Below are 26335 nucleotides of genomic sequence, written 5' to 3'. Positions count from 1 at the left end.
CCCTGCCTGTATTATTCATGAGTCCAACTGGGAGTCTGAAATCTGCCTTGAAATAATGGAACACTTACTTATCTCTTGATTTCCCACAAAGCAGTGGCCCGAAGTAAAACTTCTCCATGCTCATAATATACTTCTTAAAGATGATCTCATTTTGCTTCATGTCCGCCTTCCGCTGAGGAAATACCACTCTGAACACAGGGGAGGAAGAGAAGAGGAAAGGCTGAGTGCAAGTTCAATGTCTCCATTTGACTTTGACCCGAAACCAACACTCCCTGTTCAGCAAAGGGTCAGGTATCTGGAGACAGAATGATTCTTAATTTGAGGACCTTAGTTGAGCCCTTATTCCTGCTCCCTCCCTTCCACCACCCCCAGAGATGAGAGTTCGCTTTGAACTTGAGAAAAAGTTTCCCAGGTGTATTTCATAATGAGGGGTTGATGGTAGAGTGGAGTTAGATTTCCCACGCTAGTGTGTCCAGCTAGAAAAACTCCTGACAATCTCTGGAAAAGTGGTTCTGGTGGATATTAACCAGCTTCTGAGTTCCTTGTCCAATGTGGGCCCCTGGTGAGAACTGTAAAAAAGCTCCTCTTAGTGGATAAGCTATAAAAGTCCTCTTCCCATGGGGCGCCTGGGTGGCTCAGTCATTAAGGGTCTGCCTTCGGCTCAGGGTGTGATCCCAGGGACCTGGGATCGAGCCCCGCATTGGGCTCCCTGCTTCGCTGGGAGCCTGCTTCTTCCTCTCCCACTCCCGCTGCTTGTGTTCCCTCTCTCGCTGGCTGTCTCTCTGTCAAATAAATAAATAAAATCTTAAAAAAAAAAAAGGCCTCTTCCCCTAGAGGGCTTGTCCCACTAGCTTGCTCAGGCAGGTGAATTTATGTTGTGGATAAGGGGTGCGGTGGTGTTTGGTAGCTCAGAAAAATGTCTTCCCGTGGAGAGTCCAACAATACATATAAAACCTGCTTAAATTTGCTTCATAGTTAAGCAGACAAACGAACTTGCCGGAGGACAACGCTTCCCCTGCCTTCACACTTATTAACCTTCTCTGTAGCTCACTTTGACAGAATAGGCCATTCCTGTGGCTTCGCCAATAGCCAGACACTGAAGCCCAATATGACCGGGGGACTGGGGTGCTGTCCCCCGTTCCACATTAGCAGTAAGAGCTACCGTGCTCAAAGTGCCATGGGGCCAAACAAAAATGTTTGTCAACTCACTCATTTATTTACTCAATATTTTTCAACTCTCTCTCTTGGGTGTATATACTATTTACTAACAGACAAGACCTACAGATTTATTTCTTCTTGGATATACCCACAGTTTGGCCTGTGGTCTTGGTGTGCAAAAATACGGAACGCTTCATGAATTTGCGTGTCATCTTTGTGTAAGGGCCATGCTTCTCTGTATCGTTCCAGTTGGATTAACTTTCTCTTTTAAGGTAAAATACACTTACTTTGGGTCTTGGCAAATGTAAGGGTAACTGCAGACACCTCGGCAATAGAGCTGGTACTGGCGGTGAGTTCCAAGGATCTCAAAGTTAAACGTTTGGTCAAAGTTGCCAAGGTCATTGGAAGAGAAGTGTATTCGGATTGTCACCTCACCGTTGGCTGGCACAATCCACCGGAAGTGATTCAGCCTGCAAATGACCGCAGGACTTTTAAAGAGAGAAGGATTTCTTTGGGCCAAGGGCAGACAGGACTGCTGCCTGGGAGAAGTCCTGGCCTGCCAGGGGTCAGGCACGGCCATCCAGAGGGCCCTGCTGGCAGCCCTGCTCTGTCTGGCGCTCAACAGCCACACCCTCTATTCGGGGCTCCACCATTCCCTTCCCTGGGTGGTTCAGAGGCCCACCTGATGAATTTCTCCTGGCAGAACTGCCCAGAGAAGTTGTTCTGGTCCATGTCTGACAGGGGGGCGATGGCTCCGGGTGGTCCCCCAGGAAGGCCCTTCCTGTTGAAGGCCATGCGACGTTTGTCCTTTTGAGTGTCTCGGGCCTGATCTGCTTTTTCCTTTGGTTTCTGTTTACTTCCCTTAGAGGACGTGGTCTGCTCCTCCTGGGTCTTAATTAAACACAAGCACAGAGTCTTAAATATTCATTGACATACACCTGAACAGAAGACAGAGATGCCTAGAACACGTGTGCAGTCTAGGGTCACCGCGCTGCAGTGCAGAGGGCCCAGCCTACTGCACTAGTGGAGAAGAGGAGGAGAGAAGTCTAGTGCTTTCCTGGGCACCCCATTCCCTGAGGAGGAGGCCGAAGCCCAGAGAAAGCTTCGAGCTGCAGGGACTGCGTTCCTATACTGCATTTTATTGTGGAGTATTTTTAGTACCTTTTACTCTAGACCCCTTGCCCCTCCCAATCACACTGACTTTTGAGCAGACCAGATCTGTGTTCTTATAGAATATTCCATACTCTGAAATTTTCTGACTATTCTTCGGGCATCATTTCAATTATTCCTTCATTCCCTATATTTTCTGTAAACTGAAAATTAAGCGTAAAGCTTGACTAGATTCATAGAAGATGCTGTATATGTCACACTCCATCACAATGAGGGACAAAAAATGCCACCTCAACCCATGATTACGGATGCACTGTGTTCACATGGCAGGAGTGGCGCCCGGCAGACCTGGCCTCCGTAAAGTGGGCGTTTCCCTTTGCGGCTGGCCAGTCACCTGTGGGACGACGCTGTGGATTGCAGTGAATGTCTTGTTCCCCAACAAAGTACTGCTTTTTGTATCAGTTGGTGCTCCTTCATTAATTACTTCGCTGGGGATAACAGAATAGCATTTTTCTAATTTTACTATTCTTTCTATAGTTTTAGCTGCCATTCTTCTAGAATGAAGAGCTTTCCTCTGTCAACTGGGGATGAATTAGAGTTCCTCCTAAAACGGTTAAGTTAAAGTATGCTCAACCCTTTTCTGTTAATGGCTAATTTTAAGGAAAGAGGTGGGTGTCACAGTCACCTCTGAATTTGGCGTTTTTCTTTATCTTTTTTATTTGGACTCTGTTCTAGTGAGGCCTGCCCACTCATGCTGCTGACCTCAGATGAGAATTCCCTACTTATTTGTAAAAAGAAGTCTGAGGCAGTCTCTTCACCTAATTGAGCCTGAGGCAGGGCTTACTTCCTGCTGATTTTATTATTCTTTGCTGTTGTGCTTGGTTTGTAGGAGGCTGTGCGGAGAGATTCAAATGTGGGGCTACCATACTTTTCTGGGAATAAGTAACCCCTCTCTGGTTTTTAATAGACATACCTTCTGCATATTATTGGTCAAATCTATTTTCCTTCGTGATTTACTGTATTAATTGCATATGTATTTTCTTCTACTTACAAGTGATTTCATTTGGATCGCTCATAGTTTTAATCCAGCTGGAATTAATTTTACTCTCTTGTGTCAGGCAAAGAGATAAAAAGTGCGTTTACCAAACTATCCAATCTCCCGCTCATAAACTCTTTGATAAGCCGTCCTTTTCCGAGTGCTGTGTGTTCCCTCAACTCGTGTCTGCTGCTCCTGGACTCTCACGTGCTGTGTGAGCTACCTTGGCTTCCCAATACAGGCTAATACATTTTTTTAAGAGAGCTGCTTTTGCTTATTATTTCTCCCAAATGAGCTTCAGAGCAATTCAACGAGTTCCCTAGACCATCCCACGGGGCCTGGAAAGGGTGGAGATGAGAATGAGCCATTCTGAGAGGGGCTCATGAGGGGTCCCCCGGCGGGATTCACAATGAGTCAAGGGCAAGCACATCAGTGAGTGCGACACCCAACACCATACTCTGTTTTTGACCATGCGGAGGTTGACCTTTCCTGTCTGCCCAACTGAAGTCCTGCCAAGGTCAGGAGAACAAGTGGCTGGCTTGCTCCTTACCTTCCCGGAACCCAGGGTGCCTGAAAGCTCTGCATCTGCTTCCCCTTCTCTCTTCTCATCCAGCAGGGAGAGCTCTTCAGATGGGGGGATCACAAACACGAAATGCTTCAGGATTTCTGTTGTGGCCAAAGGCAGCCGCTTCATGGGGTAGGAGATGATTGAGAATAAGGTGGGAGGTGGGATGGGTGGTCCAGAGGAGCCCAGACCCAAGATGTCCAGGATCTAAAGGAAAAGCCCGTGGTTAATTTCAGATGCAGAGGGCAGGGTGTCCCCAGCTGTCTCCCTGAGTGAGCACAGGGTGGTTTGGACCCTCTTGCCTTTCCCTAACATTCTTAGGAGATGCCACTGCCATGGAGATGTGTTGGGGAAGGAGTGTGAAAGGTCTGTGACACAGCTGTGCAGGTCCTTCTAGAGCCCCGTGCCCCCAGACCAGGCTGGGGCTCTTGCTGTGGGCTGCGTGCTCCCTATCCTTCTCTCATGATGACTTTAGTCACCTTATTGTGTCTGCCTCTGCAATTGGATGGTATACTCCACTGGGACAGGGACCAGGGTGATATAGCACAGGGGCTAGGACATAGCAGGCACTAAAAAAATATGTTTTAGACACCAGCTCTTAAAATTCTGATGTCTACAGAGTTGTTCCACCAGTTTTCAGATCCCATGTTAACGTTTCATTTACCTTTAAACGTTCTTTCTTTCTGATGCTGAAAGTAAGTTAGGGTTGGAGCAGGTCAAGTATGGCAAAGAAAACAAGCCAAGGTTCTGAGACTCTCATCGTGAGACCACATCACACCCCAGTCTGTTCCCCTTGAGGAATTACCTGTGTTTTCCCATCAACTCTTACCTGCCCAACTTTCCCCCCGGGCTGTTCCCTCCTTGTTAAGGTTGCTTCTAGTTTCTGATCAACTAAACTAGCGATCAGTGAACTGTGGCCCCTTGGTCTGGCCTGCTACCTGTTTTTGTAAATAAAGTTGTACTGGGACAGAGTCTTGTCCATTGATTCACATGTTGTTCATGGTTGCGACAGGCTGTAGGACCTGCAGCCTAAAATATTTGCTTTCTGGTGTTTTGCAGAAAAAGCTCATCTCTGGACAAAACGTTTTAATAACCATCTCCTTCAAACCACCACCTGTGGGGCTGCTGGTTATGCGATATTTTGTAGGAACAAAAAGCTATGTAATAGTATGATTTCTGTCACTATAGGAAGCTTGTGGGAACAAGATTTTCAAGTAGTTGCGACTCTTGCTTCACTCCACAGTATACCTACCTTGTCAGCCTGTAACATCAGTATTATCAATATTTAAAATCAACCCTAAAAATCTATGCAGAACTTATTAAATTCAACACCCAAAAAAGCAAATTATCCAGTTAGGAAACAGGCAGAAGACATGAATAGACATTTCTCCAAAGAAGACATCCAAATGGCTAAGACGCATGAGAAGATGCTCCTCACTCATCATCAGGGAAATGCAAATCAAAACCACGAGATACCACCTCACACCTGTCAGCATGGCTAAGATCAACAACACAAGAGACAACAGGCATTGGTGAGGATGTGGAGAAAGGGGAACACTCGTGCACTGTTGGTGGGAATGCAAGCTGGTGCAGCTACTCTGGAGAACAGTTTGGAGGTTCCTCAGAAAGTTGAAAATAGAGCTACCCTATGATCCAGCAATTGCACTACTAGGTATTTACCCAAAGGATACAAAAATACAGATTTGAAGGGGTACATGCACCCCAATGTTTATAGCAGCATCATCAACAATAGCCAGACTATGGAAAGAGCCCAAATGTCCATCAACTGATGAATGGATAAAGAAGAGGTGGTATATATACAATGGAATATTAGTCAGCCATCAAAAAGAATGAAATCTTGCCATTTTCAACTATGTGGATAGAGCTAGAAAGTATTATCCTAAGTGAAATAAGTTGATCAGAGAGGGGCACCTGGCTGGCTCAGTTGGTAGAGCATGTGACTCTTGATCTCATGAGTTTGAACCCCACGTTGGATGTGAAGCATACTTAAAAAAGTCAGTCAGAGAAAGACAAATACCAATACGATTTCACTCATATGTGGAATTCAAGAAACAAAACAGATGAATATAGGGGAAGAAAAAAAAAGAGGGAAGCAAACCATAAGAGACTCTTAATGATAGAGGACAAATTGAGGATTGCTGGAGGGGGGTTGGGTGGCAGGTGGGCTAGATGGGTGATGGCTACTAATAAGGAGGGCACCTGTGATGAGCACTGGGCATCATAAGTAAGCGATGAATCACTACATTCTACTCTTGAAACCAATATTACACTACATGTTAACTAACTAGAATTTAAATAGAAACTAAAAAAAAAAAAACCAACTCTACAGGCTGTTTTTTATGAGGTTAGCTGGCGTCATTTAGATCTGTGGAAGTTTCTATGGATTTTCACCAACCAGAAAAAGGTCTTAGATCTGTGAAGTTTCTATGGATTTTCACCAACCAGAAAAAGGTCCTTTTAGCCACTGTTGTCTCATATCCAAGGGGGCCTCGGAGATTAATGGAAATAGGGGGTGCAGAAAGGAACACTTTAATGGCCATTAGCACTGTACCCACTACCTGATTCATCACGTCTCCAGCCTGGAGAAGAGTCTGTACCTGATCCCCTTTGGGAAGCATGTCATTCTCCATGGCCTGCTTCCAGCTCAAGCCTTCGAAGTCGGGTGTCTGGATGGTTATGAATGGCACACCCAGATCCTTCTTCCCCTCATGGTGGTCCTCCTCCCCTCCTTCCACCTCCCCTCTGTCGCTTCGATCCTCCAGTGCCCTGAGCTTCTCCAGACGCTCCCTCTCGGCCTTCTCCCGCTCCTGGCGCTCCTTCTCGGCTCTCTCCTTCTCTGCACGCTCCCTCTCTCGGTCCTTGCGGCCTCGGCGCCCACCCGAAGGAGCCTGGCGCTGGTCATCAGGCTCGTGGGGCGTGTCCTCGCCGCCGGTGTGATGCAGCAGAATGCCTTGCTTCCGGTCCCAGTTCATGAGGATGCTCTGAACATCCTTCAGAGTCAACTCATAGGTCTTAAACTTCTGGACCAAGTGCTTGTCAGCATCCTTCAGGAGGTCCCCTTCGCTGTCCTCTTGTTCCTGGACGAGGGGAATCCCAAGCAGATGGATATCTCCTAGTTGGTTCTTTTTCTTCTTGCTTAGATCATCCTTCTCATTTAAATGTTCCCTAACAGATCCTTTCCTTTCTAGTGCATCCATCTTGACCTCTAGTTTGGAAAAAGTAAGAATCTAGAAAGCAAAACACATAAAACATGATCAACACAGTTCTTTAAGGGAGAACAGACCGCATAAGGAAGAGCAAGATGACAGTGTGTGCTGGAAGAGGCCTCACAGGATTCCAGGTGCCTCTTGCCCACACCAGGGCTGTCAAAGAATCACCTTGGGGGTCTTTGTTAAAATATTCTTTCCATGGCCCTTTGTTGGCAACAAATAGGAGTTCAGAATTTGGCTGTACCCCAGGCTTTTACAAAAAAATATGTGTTTACTTAAGTAACTTGGCATAGAGAAACCAACTTGATTCTTTTTCTCTTTTTAAACTTGCTTTGTGGGCTCTGATTTTCTTCTCCCCTGGATGAAATCCTTGGGGAGGCTCCATAGGTTTTTGGCCATTCTTTGGTGACATAAAGTCCAGTCGAGTCTAATGATGACGGCCGGCCAGACAGCCCAGAACCCCTGTTTCTGGTGACAGCACTCCTCCTCCCTAAGGTCAGGCTTGGAGGCAGGCCTGGCCAGCACTGGCTTTCCCCTGGCCTCACCGTACCACTCCTCCTTCACATCTGTCTGCATCTCTAACACAGCCTGGAGAGTGTGGACAGGTTGCTGCTGGCCAAGCAGTCTCGTGGAGGGGTCGCTCACTGAGGAGGGCGGGGAGGGGCTTGGCCACTACCGTCTCTTTCTCTGTCATCAGTAGAGTCACTGCCAAGACATGGAGAATTCTGTTCGGACATGAGATTTCAGGCAGAGGACTTTGTGTGGAGGGAGGGGCCGCAGAGGGGCAGGGAGGGCTTGCACTTGGAAGATTTCGGGAGCCCAGCACAGAGCAGCCCAAGGCCAGTGACAGTCTAGACTCCAGGCCTGCTTGCCTCTCGTGCTGTTCTTGCTCCCAAGCCTGGGCCATTTCTGTACACGCAGACCCCGCTCCTTCCTGAGTTCTACGGGATTGTGAACCCTGGGCATGAATTCCTCTGCTCTCACCTCTACCCAGATGTGGTCACTGTCTGTTGCTCATCCACTGGGACCAGTCTGCACCTTGTCTGGGAGGCATGCTTTCGCTTCACCCTCTGAAGGTCTGGTGCTGGGACAGCCCCTGTGCACACCGGCTAGCTAGCTACCCTGCTGGGCTGTGAGTGCCACCCTGGCTGTTCTGCCTTTCCCGGGTCATGGCAGCAGAGACATGACTTTTAAGCTTGGCAGGCTGATAAACTATTGCTACATGTCTGCAAGGACAAGCTGATGTTAGAGTGTCTACCTTGACTGTTGTCAAGATAAGCTCAAGGGGGACCCTTAACTTTGTGGCTTGCTGGAGGCCGGCTGTTAATACCAGCCTATTCACCAGCATCCAGGGGCCCTGGGGGGACAGTGGAAAGCACAAGGACTATGGTCAGACATAACTGGGTGGGGTCCTTGAACTCTCTCGGCCCCAGATGGGCCTCATGTCTCTGAACCCCGCAGGGTGGGAGGGGAGACAAAACAAAGTACAGGCAGAGCTCTGGGCACATACTCAGCTTTCAACAAATGTCAGCCTCTTCCCTCCTACCTTCTGCTCCACCACAAGATCCAAACAGTATCAGGTCAATTTTGTGGAAGGGAAATGTACTGGCTTGATGGGTGGTGAGAAGGACCACTCCCTCTGTTCTGCCTCTTGCTAAGGAGCAAGTGAGGGTTGCTACCTGCCGGTTTGTTTGAGATTTCTTCGGGATAGGTTCCTCCTTTACTGGTCCTTGCTTTGGCTTTCTGACCCTCCGTTTTAGCTCATCTTCTTCCCTTTGCCGCTCAAGTTCCTGCTGTAGCTTCTTTTCATGCATCTCCCTTGCCAGCCTCTCCAGTTCCCTTCATCAAACCAGGCAGAGAAAACAGAGTTCAGAGCCCCTCCTGCCCCAAGCCCCACCGCCTGGGCGTGTCTGATGGGGGGACATGGGAGGAGCTTTCCTGGGCATAAAAAGAAAGAGTGAACCAAAGAAATCTGGGTAAATAGGAAGGTAGGTAGGTAGGAAGGAAGGAAGGAAGGAAGGGAGGGAGGGAGGGAGGAAGGAAGAAGTTAAGAAGGGAGGAAGGGAGTTAAGAAGGAGGGATGGAGGGAGGGAAGGGAAGGAAAGAAGGAAAGAAAGGAGGGTCTTTGGTCATTCAGGAAAACTGATGAACTCAAACTCAACTAAGAGGAATTCTCAACCTGTATTTCTATTCTAATCTTCTTTCACAGGAGAGCAGGCAAGGGCTGAAAATAAGCTTGATGTTAATAGCTTTTAAAAAGTAACTTTCAGTGGCGCCTGGGTGACACAGTCAGTTAAGTGTCCGACTCTTGATTTTGGCTCAGGTCAGGATCTCAGGGTCATGGATCGAGCCCTGAGTCGAGCCCCATGTGGAGCCCGGTGTCAGGCTCCACGCACAGTGGGGAGCCTGCTGGAGATTTTCTCTCCCTCTGCCCTTGTCCCTTGCTCATGTGCACTCTCTTTCTCTCTCTCTTTAAAATGAATAAATATCAGTTCAGATGAGGCCCAGCTTCTTACACTGTCACGTCTGATGTTCAGACAATAAGAAATCATGTTTTAAATAGCATCCGTAATGGCTAGCTTAGGGCCATGGTGCTGGATCTGAAAGCCGAATTCTCCTCCCCCCCCACCTCCCTCCCTGCTATGGACTCAGCTGTACCCGTCCTGCTGCCAAGGGCAGAGAGGGCACCAAGTACAAACAAGCAGGGAGAGGACAGCATTTCTGAAAATACAAAACCCCTGTTTTCATCTCTAGGAATCCCTGGTTGCTCCTGGTTGCTGTGACTCTCTACCCACTGAAGTCAACTCTTCATTACTTCGTGTGTGTGTGTGTGTGTGTGTGTGTGTGTGTGACACAAACAAATTATCGTTGAGCTTTGAGGATCAGATTTACATTTTCTAAGTCCACCATGAAATGAATTCCTGAAAGCAATGATCTGGATGAGAAAGAAAAGAGATCCCTTTGGAATCCCAAAGCCAAGCTTTATATACCTGTGGAGGACTAGGCATTTTTACAATGGACCATGCAGATGAAGAAATGAGGGCATACTATGGGGACAGAGAGGACATAAAAGCTCTTTTGGGGTCAGTGGGAGTAATCTGGAGGTAGAGGGAGAGCAGAGAAGGAGGTTAAATAGAAGGGCAAGTATCTTGGCTCTGCCCCTTCTAATGTTTGAAATTCAGTGGGGAGTAAGCTATATGCCCTCCTCCCCTGGCATGTTTGAAGGTTTGGGGCCGAAAGGTCATATATCCTTCTGCCTACCTGCAGCTGAGATAGCCTGAGTCTCCTGGGCCCCAGGTGGTATGCAGGGGATCCAGCCATTCCTGTGTGGTCCCCACTGATGGGCACAGAGAGCGGCTGAGAGCCTGCCCAGGGTCTCTGGTGAACTGCCCAGGCCGAGGATCAAGTGGGAGAGGCAGCCAGAATTCAGGGCACAGAGAACACCACCAAAGGCCAAGACGTTGGCCAGGAAAGGAGAAATGGCCGAGTTCTGGGGAACAACCATTAAGCTCATGTCAAGAGAGTGGCCCCTCGGTCACCAGCTGAGGACACCTGAGCACAGAGGCTGATGAGTCACACCTAGGTGGCAGTTGTCAGGAGACGCTGGGGAGAGCCCCAGGACAGCACAGGGGCCAGAAGCCCAACCCCATTACATCATATCACCTCCCCCTAGTCTCAGATGCCCTCCAGAGAGAAGGAAGGAGAGGATAATGGGAGAAACCCAGAAAGGCTGCAGCAACCAACACCCTCAGTGGGCAACGTGTTTTCCTGATCTCGGCAGGTCATCCTCCTGGAAGGTGACCCTAGTCACCAGGATGGGCTGTGTGTTACTCCCAGGAGAACCACTTCCACTCCCACTAGCCCTTGATTCTGACCTCTTTTTCCTCTCGCGGAGGGCCTGTTGAACCTCGCGATTGAACATGATCTTCTCCTCCTCTGTCATGGCATCGTATTCTTCCTCATCCATGTATTGGAGACGCTCCTTCTCTTTCTCAACTGCCTCCCTGCGTTTGTGTTCTGTGGAGGGAACAGAGACAGGAAGGTGAGGGAAGGTAACTCTCCAGCCTTGGCTGCGGGGGTCCCCTGGTGGCTTAGCTCCCAGCCCATGCAGGCTGCAGGGCGGCAGAGGGTCTGTGCCAGGGGGAGGGGGCTCGTGCCGTTGGCGGCATTCCTGATCTCTGGTGGGCCTTCCATCACTCACACAGTTCCAAACCTGGTCTCCATCTGGAACAGTAGTTCCAAAGATGTCCACGTCCTAATCCCTGAAGGGTGAATATGTGACCTGGCATGGTGGAGAGGATTTTGCAGATGTGATTATGCTAAGGACCTTGAACTGGGGAGATGGTCCCGGATTGTCTGAGTGGGCCCAGTATAACCACAAAGGTCCTTGTAGGAGGGAGGCAGGAGGGTCAGAGTCAGAGAAGGAGAGAAGATGATGGAAGCAGAGGTCAGAAGGCTGTGAAGTAGGGACCACGAGCTGAGGAAGGCAGGTGGCCTCTAGAAGCTCTAGAAGACAAGGGAAAGGATTCTCTCCCTGGAGTCTTTAAAGGAACGTGGCCCTGCTGACACCCCGCTTTTAGGACTTCTAACTCCGAGAACTGTAAGATAGTAAATCTGTGTTGTTCAAAGTCATCAAGTTTGTGGTAATTTGCTACCGCAGCAACAAGGAAGTAATAGGCCACCCACTGACTTTATCCATGATGAACATATGCCACCAGAGTCCTCAGGGTGACGGAGCCATCTGCAGAAAAAGGCGCACTGTCCTCCACACCCTACAGATTCCAGGCCCACACCCAGCACAAAGGCTCTTGGCTTCTTTTTCATGCTTCATGGGCACAACTTCCCACCTTCCATTCTTGGGGGTTTGAGCTTTGGGTTCAGAGAGATGTATCTGGAGATCTTTCTCTGACACGAAGGGGTAGAAGCAGATAAGAACAATGATTCCACCTTCATCGGCTGTGGTGGGGATCAAATAGGAAATCCTGTAAAGCATCTAGGCTAGTGCCTGGCAAATTCATAAATGTTCAGTAAAAATTAGATTTTAATATAATAATATTGTTACTAGGATGCTGCCTCAGGATTTTTTCAAATGCAGATGATTTTGGGGAGAGGAGCCCATAATGCAACTGTGAAAAACTTCAATCCGCAGGTAATTGAGAAAATGAAAAGAGATATTTTCTTTTAAGTTGATGATATGGGGAAATGAGCTTTCTGGAAAATCAGGAAGCTGGAGGCTGGAACCCTGCTGGGGATGCCTGGCCATTCTTCTTAATTTTTCTCTGGATGAGAATGTAAGGAAGCAGTCTTTGAATTTAAGAACCAAGAGAGCTCATGTTTGTAATTATTTCCTTAAATGGAAAAGCATTATGATTTGTGTGAATTTTTCCAGAAGAGAGAGGGAAGGCCAAGTAAGGAAGGGCAGTGATGTGACCAGAGCTGAGGCTAGAGCAGGACTCTGCCTCCCAGGGACAGCGTGGCCTTCCTTGGGGACCAAGATTTGCTACATCTGCTTCTGACTAAAGTGGGAACTCAAGCTAACATTACTCTGTGCGTGTATCTACTTTTCAGTCACTGAAATTTTTTTCAGGCCACTGTTGTAGTGACAGAAAATGCAAAGGTTTCGGAGTTACACAGACCTTACTAATTTGCTGTGTGAATTTTTTTTAAAAGATTTATTTATTTATTTATTTATTTGAGAGAGAGAGAGAGAGCAAGAGAGAGCTGAGTGTGTGTGGGGGGTAAAGAGCAGAGGGAGAGGAAGAAAGAGAATCTTTTAAGCAGACTCCCGCTGAGCACAGAGCCTGACACGGGGCTTGATCCCATGACCCTGAGATCATAACCTGAGACGAAACCAAGAGTCAGATGCTTAAGAGACTGAGCCACTCAGGTGCCTCTTTGCTGTGTGATCTTACATAAGACTTTTCATATCTCTGAGCCTCATTTTCCTCATCTGTAAAAGGGGGACAATGATCTTCAGAGAGTTACTGAGAGGATTAAATAACCCCAAGCACCATTTAGAGACATTTCAAAGGTACAGAACATTTGCTGCAGTGCCTGGACACAGCAGGCTAAGATGCGGAAACTGGTTTGTACAGTTGATTGGCACCTCCAGTTTGGCAGGAAATGCACAGTCGTCTTGAACAAAAGCAAGCAGCTAACAGGTCACCCGAGTCAGGATGGGACCGGCAATGCATTCCCCTCGGCTTGGCTGTGATTACAGAGAAGACGAAAGGACGCAGTGTGATATCCGGGGAAAGGGGAATGTGTCTATTATGAAAAGAGCCAGCTGGGTTCATCCCTCATCCTGTCGTCTCTCAACAGGTCACCTGGGTCAGCCAGGCACCTTACAGGGCAGAGGTGAGCCCTAACAACATGGCAAAGGGAACAATGTCCTCTGCCCAAGGGGTCATCCTGGTGGGGAAGCATTTCACAAAGCCCACAGCTTTGCCAAAGGGACAGCCCAGGAGGGCATGGGGCCCTACCTTCTTGCTCCTTTTTGGCCTTCTCCTGGGCCTTCATGGCTGTGTAATCCTGGGCCATGTTGACAACATAGATGTGGTCCCGGTTGCCAATGGCCTTCAGCAGGCAGAGGAGAGCCACAGCTATGTTCCGAGCGAAGAGGGTCTCGAGGCTGTCAAACACCACTCCTTGGAAGCAGTCACTCAGCTGAAACCACAGTGAGCAGACAGTTACTAGGTTCTCTATGGAGAACACTGCCCGTTCTTCTTATGCTTTCCCTGGGGCTGCAACTGGTTCTGCAGACCTACTGGGCCCCAGTGAAAATACTGCAAAACCCGTGAAACTACCCTTCCACCTGCTACGTTCAACGTGCTATTAGAAAATACAAGAGAAACATCCAAATATTTTATCAGTCATGATAGATCCTTATCATATGTATTTGTGGAGTGAAAGATTGATTCTGTCGCTGTGGAAATAAGGAAAGCGAACAGAATGTGAAAGTCAGGGTCTGGAAAGGTCCATGAGGTGCGGGGACGGAAGATGGAAAGGCAGGATATTCCCATGCACCGAATAACAGACAGCAAGGGCAGCAGGAGCAGGTGGGCCTTTCTCAGTGTTATTAATGCCTTGGTGTGTCAGGATCCTGATCACATTAATCACTGAAGGGCACCCTCTGCTGTACCGCAGTGTTACTCAAAGGGTAGTACACAGACGGGCCACCCTGGGCCAGGCGCTGCTCACTACCAGGTCGGTTCCTTCCTTCCTTCCTTCCTCCCTCCCTCCCTCCCTCCCTCCCTTCCTCCCTCCCTCCCTCCCTTCCTTCTTTTTTTTTTTTAAGATTTTATTTATTTATTTGAGAGAGAGAGGGAGAGAGAGAGAGAGCACGAGCAGGGGGAGCAGCACACAGAGGGAGAAGCAGACTCTCCGCTGAGCAGGGAGCCTGATGCGGGGCTCGATCCCAGGACCCTAGGATCATGACCCGAGCCGAAGGCAGACGCTTAGCCTACTGAGCCCCCCAGGCGCCCCATCACTACCAGTTTTTGATGAGACAAGAATCATGTGTCAGAATGTAAATCAACTACATCACTAAAGACACCATTTACTTCAGCTGCTGTTTTTTCGTTTTCTTTATAGCAAGACTGTCCTGATGAAGGAAGCAGTGCAAGGTCCATGTTTCATCCAGGGTCAGTGCTCCGAGTCGCTCAGCTCTCCTGGACCCCTGTGGGCTGGCCCTGTGGTTAACCTGGGTCCGTGGCATAGCTGAGCACGTACCAGCCCGCCCTGCTCACGTCTGCTGAGAGGGACAGCACTTGAACACACCGGCAGTCACACCTGAACACAAGCCATTTCCCGTGATGACATTCCTCTTCCCCTCAGAAGCTCAGGCCCCGTTTTGTTATATTTAGATGTGCAACTAATACTGTGGACTAGTTCTAAAAATCCAAGGCAAATGGACAACTCCAAGACCTGGTAAGCAATTTAGCTCTCTGTAAACTTTAAGCAGCAAACAGGCTTAAGTGGTACCCTCCCCACCCCTGCTGATCTTGTTTTCTTTTCTTTAACTGTACAACACTTATAAATAATTTTTTAAAAAAATGGAAACAGTTAATGTGTTTCTTGACTTTAAAAGCAAGCTGCCATTGTGAAATAATTCAGGAATGTATGGAGAGAACTAAAAATCCATTACCCTGCTAACCAAAGATAACCACAGTTACCTGGGCCTTAGGAGTTTGTACTACGTGTGTAAGATACATATTTAGAAAAACTTTTATAGAAATGTACTTGTGCTTTATACACTATTTTATAATCTGCTTTTCTCATTGAATAATATATCGAAGACAAATTTTTACAGGAATTAATATAGCTCTAAATTCTAACTTTCCATAGTTCCACATTATGATTTTTAATACGCTACCGTAGGGCTGTATCATAACTGATTTTTTAAAAAATATGTAACCTGCTCACTGATCCTTTGAGGTGCATGGCTTCAGGCTGCAGACTGCGCCAGGGCCAGGGACTGAGCAGGGCTGTCAAAAGGACAAGTAAATGACTGTGGGGGATGAAGAAACCCATCTTTCCTCTCCAGGGCCCCTGGGTGCTGAGCTGCCGCAGCGCGGGGCTACAGATCAGAACCCCAGCACCCAGCGCAGGGAGGGAGTCTGCGCCCTGCAGCTCTGTGCGGGTGGGCAGAGACGCACCTGGAGGCGCTCAGCCACGATCTGGGTGAGTAGGTCCTCGGGAAGCACACAGCTCATGAGCCCAGTCTCACCTCCGATACTAGGGCTGACGCTGAGCCGGCGCTGCGTCGGCCCCGTAGGGAGGGGGCTGGAGGAAACCTGTCGAGCGGGAGAAGGATGAGGAGTTAGAAGAGAGCTTGGCGTCTCAGCAGCTCTCACACTTACAAGCCATATGACCTCGTGGAAATCATTAGGTCTCTCTGTGCCTCATTTCCTCATCTGTAAAATGGGGACTGCAGTGTAAAATGGAAAATGCCTATGTTCCTTAAAGAATTACTGTAAGCTTTAAGCAGGGACACTGTGGAAGGTGTTTTGTATATGTACTGAACAGCATGAATTTGTTCATTCAAGAAATATTAATTGAGCACCTCCTCTGCACAAGGGACCCCTCTAGAACTAGGGATACAACAACAAACAAGGCCGGCAATGTTGCTGCCCATGTGGTCCTTCTTGCAAACGGGGCAGACAGAAAAGGACCATGTGAATATACAAATCAACAACAGTCTCAGGGAGTGACAAGTGCCAGGAAGAAAAGCATGAGGTAAAGGGACAGAGAGCGGGGACAGAGCTGGACAATAAAGAACGAGAAAGGTCCTGAGAGAAGAGTCTTTCTGTGAGGGAACCGCCAGCTCCCTCCACACAAGCGTGCTTGCTGGGATCTGGGGAGCACATGGGAGCCCAGCATAGCTGGACTGAGTGAGCGATGGGGAAGAGGGCCGGGCTTCACGGAAGTCTAAGACATAGTCAGGGGTGAATATGCAGGGCTTGTAGACCACAGTGAGGAATTTGGATTTTATTCCAAGTATTTTGGGAAGTTGTTGGCATGTTTCAGGCAGACATGTGATCTGAGTTTTATTTTTGAAAGACCATGGTGCTTGCTGTTTGGGATGACAAGAGTGGAAGCAGGAAGACTAGTCAGTTACCTAGTTAGTTAATTAGAAGTTACTGCACTCCAGGAAGGAGATGATGGCGGCAGGGATGAGGATGGTCATGGTGGAGGTGGGGAGAAGTGGCTGACACTTTCCTTTGCATCCTATCCTACCAGGACTTGGGAGGGGATGTGAAAGAAAGAGGTGCCCCAAGAATGACTGCTTGAGTGTTGGCCTGATCAAGTTGGAAAATGGGAAATTCATTTATTAAGAAAGGAAAAACTGAGGGAAGAGCAATTTTTTTGTCTTGTTCTGTGTTGGGAGTGGGCCAGAATTACTTCTCAGACACACAAATTTTGAGAGGTCTCTAAGTCATTCAACAGAGTTACTGAATGTGAGTTTGGATGTATGAACCTGAGCTGGGGAAGAAATTGGGGTTGGAGAAAGAAATTTGAGGGTCACACGCATACTGAAAATATTTAAGAACTTAAGCTACGATCTGGATGAGATCACCTATGGAGAAAAGGTAGCTAACAAAAAGAAAAGAGTAGATGACTCCGTTCTAGTCTAGTCCAAAATCCTAAGGATCTGGAGGAGGTGGAGAAGCTGGAGGAGAGGAGGGAGTCTTTAACGGGGCAGAGGGAAAGTGGAAGAGTGTGGTGTTCTGATGGCCGGGAAGCACTTCCAAGAGGAGTAGTTATCAGCTGCTATGAGATCACAGGAGATGAGGACAGAACACTGGCCACGGGATCTGGCAAGATGAATGCCAGTGACCTTGAAAGGAGTGGTCCTAGGGGGGTGGTAAGGACAATGGCCTCCCTGGAAGAGGTCAAAGAGAGAATGGTGGTGAGGATAAGGAGGGAGGCCTGTGGCAATTCTTCAGAGGAACAGCTGTGAAGAGGAGTTGACGGGAGGAGGTAGTAGCTGGAGAGGGATCTGGGGTCTTGGGGCAGTATTTTTTAAAGATGGGAGGCAATATAGCATGCATAGATGCTGATGGGAAGGAGCCATGAGACAGGGCAAAAAGCAAACAGGAGAGAGGGGATGACTGCAGGAATTCAGCTGTTGAGTGAGAAGTGGGGCGGGGGGGCAGTGCCCAGGGGCAGGGCCTTAGATGAGAGCTGGGGCAGTGACTCCGGCAGGAAAGGCGCGGCGCTGGGCTGGGGTACATCCTGGTTCGTAGAGCTGGTGGTGGGAGAATCAGGTGGTCGTCTTCCAGTGTTACTGCTCCCTCCATGCAGTCAGGAGAGAGATCATTAGCTGGGAATGGGGAATAGGAAAGGGCCTGAGAGGTTTGGAGAGTGATGACCTCCATAAAATAGTTATCTTGAAGAGAAGGAGGGCAAATTTACTATGGCAGACCAAAGGGTCTATTTGAGATTTGTGGTCTTAAATTTAGATGAAGACCGTTCAGGAGAGAGGAGGACTGTCTCTAGCTGTGTTCAGCCACCCTGCATGGAGGAGGCGGAGAATCGGGTTTACCAGGGCTGAAGTTTTGCTTGGAGAGTATGAAGAAGGGGAAGGAGCAAGGGAGCGCCTACAGTGATAGACACAGTTTCCAAACGGGCTAAGAAAAGAAGCAAAGGGGTGGTAGGGAGTGAAGAAGTGGACTGGAGGTTTGCACGCGACCAATTACTTCCTGGAGTAAGTCATCTGGAAAGTTAGAAGACGTGGTCAGGAAATAGGATGTGTAATGCAGAGGTCTTGAAGTTTATGGGTAATGATGAACAAGCTCTAGAACATGAGCATAGCAGTGAGTACCTGACGAGGCTGTGGAATTGAGAAGTGTGAGTGTTGGATTAAATGTCATTCAAAAGACCAGGCTTTCCAGCGGGTGCTCTCCTAGAACATGGTGACTTATAAATAAATGACCTTATATTACAGGTCATATCTTCATTATACGACATATTACAAATTTCTTCCCACTTGCAACATGACTAAACTTTCTGTCATTGGAGAGTTCACGCTTTAGGAGAGCTTTAGAAAACCAAACAGCCAACTCTGTGTGAAGCACGCTGACAGGGTGACTGTTGTTCGAAGCATGAGTCCTGTCACACTGTGGCAGCCGCACAGGGGACAGGGCAATCTTGAATAGGTTTTAAGTTCCCTATTTATTGAAAAGGGATTGGGGTCAGAATTAGGATTTTCTGCTGCCTTTGATATACTCTCAAAAGCCTTACTTCACTGTCCAGATGGAAGGAGCCCAATCGAAGAAAATGGTACCCCATGACACCCTGTTTAATACAAATATGAGTTCTAAATCATCCATAAACATCTAGGTAAAAACACCATATTAGATCTTGAGAAAGGGGGTTAAATGTTGCTGCAAAAGGAAGTGATCAATGGCTTCAATGATCATTCAGTCAAGAAGGCTCAACTGAAGTGAAGATCAGAGACGTCATCTGGCACAAATTCAGCCCCGAGGGGGGTCCCATCCTATCTGCATACCTCCTCTCCCTCAAAGACCTTGGTTTCCACTCTGCTTACTTGCCCCATCCAAACTTCAACCTGCCTGATCTATCCAACATGTGGGCCTCCTCTCCTGGAAGGGCCTTCACTCCTCTCCGTCGACCTCAGAGACCTCCTCCGAAATGCCCACCTCTCCCACTCCTCTTACTACGCTCTTGGACGGTAACAAGACCCACAGACTCTTCCTCTCTTCCTGTCTCTCCCCCTCTGCTGCCCTCCTCTTCATTCCTTCTCTCTGCAGGCTGGGCTTTCCGTGTACTGATGCCACTCTCACCTACCCTGCCCCTTGTTCTGAGCACATTCCTGCCCCTGCGATGAGGACTTCGTGCTCTCCCTCTGAATAAAGGCTGCCACTTGCCACTTAGGGAAATCTTACAACTGTGAAGTTATGGCTTTCTGTCCCAGCTGGGACATCAGCATTGCCAACTATCTTTTCTTTTGTCTGCCACGCATTTCTGGTTTTATTCCTCCCGGGGGACACATCAGTGCTTTGCCACTCTCCTCAAGTGCGCTGTGCAGCACCGACCTCCCCGATGCCTCCTACAAAGACTTGGCATCCCACACACGTGCTAGAGACCTTCTCCAACCTCCACTCTCCACTGCCTCCCTCACTTACAGCTGGATCTGTTTTCACCTTCACTGACGCTGGAAGAAGCTGGCCCTTGTGTCCTTTGCCTGTGCTCCATCCTGCACTCCCCGTCTTCTCCGGGAATCTCGTTCCCTCTTGGGTGGGTCGTCACATTCTACCCCCCGAGGAGCTCCTTTCCTTAGAGACTGCTTGTGCCTCCACCTCCTTTCGAGAAAGAACTCTCCTGATCCTAGGTTTGCTCCTCTAACAACTAGTCTTTTTTTCCTTTTCTTTTAAACATCTTGGAAGCCCACGCTCACTTGACTCCACTTTCCCACCGACAACACATCACCCGCCTGTCTTTCACGGTGCCATCCACGGTCTCTTGCTACAGCACCTGCTATCCTGCCAAGATGGTTTCTCAAAGTACCTTGGCCGAGGCTCAAACTCCCTGACTTCTTTATGACTTTCTAAGGGTCCTGTGCAGCAGCGCCCTCAATTTACGTGAATGGTTTCATCCTGAGCATTCCTTCAGAATCACGCTGAGCCACATGAAACTGCTGTTGTCAACCCAATTCTTTTTACAAACGTCTTTTTTCACCAATCTCATTTTATTGCAAATATTTGAATGTGTGGTTATCTCCTTCAAAAGGCTCTTGGTGCAGCTTGAGCACAGGGATTTTTGCCTCATTTATCTTCACTTTGCTGGCACTCAACCCGGTGCCTCACGTTAAAGTTATTGCGAACGCCTGCCGGATGAACACTCCTTTCAGGACCGGCACCATGAGCCCGGAAAGGGCACCCCAGCAATGAAGTCGTGCTGGCCCGGCCGCAGGACCCTAAGGACGAAGGGCAGGGGGAAGGAGGGCCCCAACCCTCCGTCTGGGGAGCCCTGATTTGTACCTGCGGCGTTTCAGATGCGTGCTGGTGATGCTGCTTCTGAGAGCCGGAGCCGTGGCTCTCCGCCTTGCTCTTGGAGATCATCACGCTCCCACGCACCGTCTTTGCTGGTTTAAACTCAGGGGTCACCAGGGTGGATTCTGAGGTCAATTTGCCCAGGGTCTCACTGCTCAGACGTGTTTGTCCCATAGCAGTTTGGGCCGAAGCAGCATCCTGGGCTATACAGAGAGAGTGGATTTATATTAAAAGTCACCTGAGGATACTAAGGAGATGATGGTGGGGATGGCACGACACCTAGTATGACCGGTGTGATTCTCTTGAGGAACACAAAACCGCCTCCATCTGCAGCTGCCCAGAGTGGCTGGGAGAAGAGGCTCCAGGCCCCAAGGTGTGATGACAATGGGCCTGGAGTCCAGGTTCCTCCGTGGCCCATCTTCCCAGGGAACCCCATGTTAGTCAGCCCCACATTCTCTTCCATCCCCAAGAGCAAGCACTTCTGCAACTGCTGGTACACGACGGCCCTGCCCTGGGACCTGATGAGGCTGTGTGCTAGGCAGCTGCAACGTTCCTCCAGTGCATGGGCAGACTTGGTAAGGCTCATTATTCCTTGTTGACCATTTCAGCAAATAGGCCCTCAGAACTCCCTGGAGAGTCATCACTATGCCTACTCTGCTTATCTTTTCATGCATCTTTCTCTGTCCCTCCCCCGGGAGCTGATTATAGGTACAAGGACTCCATAGTGCCCCTGGAGGTGGGGAGGGGGCAGGGGGCAAAGAGCCTGAAGCCACCAGTGGAGCAGTGGTACCCGCGTTCTGCAGGCCGGTCCTGCGTTCATCCAGGCCCCGTCACCCCCAGTCCCTCCAGCCCCCCGTCGCCCGCCGCCCGCTCACGTTGCCCTGAGTCCTGTGCCCGCCCCGGCCATGGCCCTCTTCACTGATGGCTGTGCAGTCTCTTCTGTGCCGTCCTTAGGCCTCTCAGCTTTCCCTGTCCTCACCATCATTCTGCCATATCTTAAAAAGCCAGCTCTTCCCGATATAATATGTAATAATACATAATATATAATATATAATATATAAGAGTTTTCGTTTTGCCTTTCATTTCTGTCAAGACACCATCATTTCACCTCTTCTCTTTCCCTCACTGCCCGACTTCTAAACCAGTTGTGTGGACCACATCTGTCCAAAAGACATGTAATATGTGTGTAATTTAAAATTTTCTAGTAGTTGTATTAAAAAAGTACACATGGATTTTAATGGTATATTTTCTTTAACCCTATATATCCAAAATGTGATTGTTTCAACATGTAAACAATACATAAAAATTGTTACTCCGTTATTTTATAGCCTTTTACTCATACTACATCCTCAAAACAAAACAAAACAAAACAAAAAAACACAACCCACAAAAACCCTTAGCAGCACATTTCAGTTTGGACTGGCCACATTTCAAGTGGCCAGTGGGTGTGGTGTGGGGCAGGCAGGATTGTCCACAGCGAACAGCAAGTACAGGTTTGGGGTTAACCCCTCCGTTGAACGGGCTTTCTCCAAAGTGCCCAGTGACCTCTGAACTATGAGCCACAGTAGGCTTCTCGCAGGGCTCATTCTATCTGTACTTTGAGCGGTCTCTGACTACATTTGCTGACTGATCTGATACATTTTGGGAAGTCTTTACTCCATGTCTACTCTGTGCTAGGCACCATTCTAGGTGCTGGGAATATCTCAGTGACGAGAAGTAACCACATCCCTGCTTCCAGCTGATATTCCTTGGGCTATAACTGGCAGCATGTTGTAAGTCAGCCGTCAACTGGGCATGGGGAGAAAAGCCCAGTGGGGGACACAGAGAAGATACGTATTAGCAGGAGGGGTGCCGGGCACTTGACCACAGAAAGTCAGGGGAAATGGATCTTACCAGACTCTTCTCCTTCCTTCATGGACTGTTCTATGGCAGCCCTGATGCAGAGCTCCCGGGCCCGGATCCCCGGGATGTTTTTGCCATCAGAGATGGCTTCAAGCACGATGGAGTCAATGTTCAAGCAGGCTGCGTTGTAGTATTTGGCCATGCTGACTGCAGTCGCCGACTTCCCTGCAAAAAAGGGTCAGGAGGTTGAATTTCCCGGCTCTCAGTGGCTCAGTGTCTCAGACAGAAGAAGTTTCTAGAAGAGAGACCCCTGTAAAGTGATCTAAGTGCTTTGCCTCTAAGTCTCTCCTGTGGCCAGAGGTGGCAGCAGAAAAGAGTAGGAAAACCTGAACCACATGGATTCTGGTTCTCATTCCACCACCTGTGTGGGTGTGATGGCAACACACACCCTCTCTGAACGTTCTCCTCAGTTGAAAGGTGATTCTATCAGATGATCTTTAAAAATTTTGTAGCTCTACGGGGTGCCTGAGTGGCTCAGTCAGTTAAGTGTCTACCTTCGGCTCAGGTCATGATCTCCAGGTCCTGGGATCGAGGTCGGTCTCCCTGCTCAGCGGGGAGTCTGCTTCTCCCTCTCCCTCTACCCATCCCCCACTCTCAGGTGCTTTCTCTTTCTCTTTGTCTCTCTCCCCCAAATAAATAAATAAATAAATAAATAAATAAATAAATAAAATCATCAAAAAAAATTTTTGTAGCTCCACTCTCTGATTCTAATAGGAAGACTTTTTTGGTTTAAAGAATAACTTATGTTGATCTCCCCCCCCCCATTTCAAAATATCTGCTCATTAAAAAGACAGCAGAAAATTCAAATGACAAGAGAAAAGAAAAAGAAAAGATCCATAATTTGCTCATCCAGAGACCTTACAGTTAGCATATGGCTGCTAAGTATGTATATATAACTAATTAATTTATATTTCTTGGGAAAAAGAAACAGGCTCTGTGGTAGGCTGAAGAAGGACCCCTCCCAAAGACCTCCACATCCAAATGCCTGCAGTCCATGATTATGTCACCTTACGTGGCAAAGCTGCTTTGCAGTTGCAATTAAGTTAAGGATCCTGATATGGGAAGTTATCCTCGATTGTCCGGGTGGGCCCGATGTAATTCCAAGGGCCCTTACAAGAGACAAACAGGAGAGGACAGGTGATGTGATGATGAAGCAAAGGAGGCGAGACTGGAAGATGCTATGATGCCGGGTTTTGGGTTTTTTTTTTTTTTTAAGATTTATTTACTTATTTATTTGAGAGCAAGAGAGTGAGAAAGAGAGAGAGAGACAGCATGTGAGTGAGCAGGGGGAGGAGTGGAGGGAGAGGGAGAGAATCTCAAGCAGACACCTTGCCGAGCACGGAGCCCAGCGTCGGGCTTGATCTCATGACCCTGAGATCCTGACCTGAGCTGAAATCAAGAGTGAGATGCTTAACCGACTGAGCTACCCAGGCGCTCCTGTGATGCCGGTTTTGAAGGCAGAGGACGGGGTCCCAAGCCAAGGAATGCAGGTGACATTTCTAGAATCTACAAAAAGGAAAGGAAATGGATTCTGTGCTGTGTGCCTCCAGAAGGAATGCAGCCCTACAGACACATGTGAGATTTCTGATCTTCAGAAAGAAAGTAAATTTGCATTATACCAACCTACTATGTGTGGGGCTATCTATTACAGTAGCAACAGGAAATTAATACAGACTGTAAATCCTAGGTATGATATTTTTTCTCACTTAAAATGATGTCTCGGGAACATCTTTCTATTCATTCAATACACTTCTATGGCACTTGGAAAAAATTGTGGTGATATACATACAAAATTTACCATTTTAACCATATTTAAGCATACAGTTGAGTTGCATTAGTATATTCACATTGTGGTGTGAGCATCACCACCATCAAGCTCCGGCACTTTCTCATCTTCCCACATGGAAACTCTGTACCCATTACACAATAAGCTCCCACCCTTCCCTTTCCCCAGTCCCTGGAAACCACCACTCTGCTTCCTATGAGTCTGACTACTCTAAGTACTGCATTTAAGTGGACTCATACAGCCATTGTCCTTTGGTGATGACTTCACTTAGTGTAATGTCTTCAGTATTCATCCATGTTGTAGCAGGTGTCAGGATCTCCCTCCTTTTTGAGGCTGAATAATAGCCCATCGGACCACATTTTGTCTTTCCATTCGTCTGTCAATGGACGGTTGGTCTGTTTCTAGATTTTGCCTATTGCGAGCAATGCTGCTATGAACATGGGTGCAAGAAACACTGTTTTTAGTGGCAAAATCACTTACGTTATGAATGTACTAAGGCTTAATTAGCCGGTCTTCCATACTGAATGCTTCAATTGCTCCCCATTTTTTATTATGGAAAGCAATGCTGCAGTGAACATTCATGCAGTTAATCTTTGTCCACACCGTTAAATATTTTCCTATTTCTATAAATTTATAGAAGTAATATTGCCAGTTCAAAGGGTTTGCACATATTTCCCCCTCTCTTTTTAAATGATTTAATGTCTTGGATTTTTCTCTAATATTTTAGTATTTTTAAATTACTGAAAGAATTTAAGCTCAAACAATTCAGAGATGCATTAATTAAAGATAAGGGGTTCCTGCTCTTTCTCTAATCCTGTATCTCTGACGTTGGCAACTGAATAGTTTGGGGACAGTCCTGTGGTATATAAAGTTCAAACAAAAGAATCTTCTATTGTCTCAAAAATTACACGTGCAAACTTCACCTAAACCCCAAAGGCGCAACCCTTCAGGGCTGTGCATACCAGACAAGGGTGTCCCATGGACGATGATGGCGATGCCTTTCCTGTTCTTGGCCATGCGGCCTTCTGCAGAAATATCAATGCCCAGGTAGCGAGCGATTGCCTTGCTTACTGGGTTGTTCTCTACTTCTCCAACTTCTTCTGTGGAGTGGCTGTCAATGCTCTGTAACTTGTCGGCTGCAAAGTAAAAATATATGTGTGCAAGTGAGTGCACGTGGACACACCCAGAATTCACATGGTCTGATGGAAAGGGGAACAACTTTTCCTTTTTTTGACACTGTTGTTTTATAACGAAAAATCATCTGCTGCAAATGTTCTCACTCCCCCATGCGGCATATGGGAGTGCCTTTTTTGGCTAATAATTTGTCCACAGCTACTAGAATTGAAAATACAGATACTGTCTGACTGTTAATTCTATTTTGGGGGATTCTGCCCTGCTGAAAAAACAATACTAGACACTAGCTGAATCTGCAACATGACAGGAAATGGCTGAATAAGTGATGGCGTATTCATACTGCAGAATTAACACCCAGTAGTGCTAGAAGGCTTGAGGGTGCCTTTCAGGGAGAAAAGTGAAAAGGCTCTGGACAGTCTCCCCACCTCTGCATAGAGAGAACCAGTACCAAAACATTAAAATGCTTGTTTACTTTGAAACATTATTTTTTCCAGGCTTTCCTCATCTTCTTCTTCATCTGGGTAGGTCTTGGACTCGACCGTAGGAAGGTGCCGCTCTTCCAGATTGGATGTGACCGAGATCCCTCGGCTCAGTGAGGTCCTCTTTGTACCGGCTGAGGTTCCCAGATCTGACGAGTGCCCATCTTCCTCTTCTGCCAGAGACCCAAGGACGAAAACACACATGGGGAAGAGTTGGGACGGGGGCAAGGGAGATGGGGACAGAAAATGAAAGAGAGACAAAGTGGAGAATCATTGACCTGCTCACCATCACCCTGGACATGCCAACCCCAAGAAATAAGAATGGCAGTCAGTTGGCTATTAAGAAGTTTCTCTGCCCAGAGTATTTCTACATTTTAACATTAAAAAAAAAAACACTAAAAATTATACAGTTGCTCTC

General features: G+C 47.8%; 1 protein-coding gene and 1 pseudogene across 1 annotated transcript in view; both read right to left on the bottom strand.

Annotated features, from left to right (window-relative positions):
• The window catches only part of HYDIN (HYDIN axonemal central pair apparatus protein), a 394665-nt gene that overhangs the window by 92493 nt on the left and 275837 nt on the right, over positions 1 to 26335 (bottom strand). Inside the window, exons 39-51 of the mRNA XM_008702363.2 lie at positions 25911 to 26090; positions 25267 to 25440; positions 22510 to 22683; positions 20605 to 20819; positions 15757 to 15894; positions 13582 to 13765; positions 10975 to 11116; positions 8779 to 8938; positions 6488 to 7117; positions 3855 to 4076; positions 1841 to 2049; positions 1446 to 1628; positions 69 to 188 (exon numbers count right to left, since the gene is read on the bottom strand). Coding sequence (XP_008700585.2) covers positions 69 to 188; positions 1446 to 1628; positions 1841 to 2049; positions 3855 to 4076; positions 6488 to 7117; positions 8779 to 8938; positions 10975 to 11116; positions 13582 to 13765; positions 15757 to 15894; positions 20605 to 20819; positions 22510 to 22683; positions 25267 to 25440; positions 25911 to 26090 — 2731 coding nt within the window. The remainder of the gene's footprint in view (positions 1 to 68; positions 189 to 1445; positions 1629 to 1840; positions 2050 to 3854; positions 4077 to 6487; positions 7118 to 8778; positions 8939 to 10974; positions 11117 to 13581; positions 13766 to 15756; positions 15895 to 20604; positions 20820 to 22509; positions 22684 to 25266; positions 25441 to 25910; positions 26091 to 26335) is intronic.
• Positions 1336 to 1435, bottom strand: LOC121103576 (annotated as a pseudogene).

This window comes from Ursus maritimus, unplaced genomic scaffold, assembly GCF_017311325.1.
Source record: "Ursus maritimus isolate PB19 unplaced genomic scaffold, ASM1731132v1 scaffold_19, whole genome shotgun sequence".
In the NCBI taxonomy this organism is placed as follows: domain Eukaryota; kingdom Metazoa; phylum Chordata; class Mammalia; order Carnivora; family Ursidae; genus Ursus; species Ursus maritimus.
This window is presented reverse-complemented; position numbering and strand designations above follow the sequence as displayed.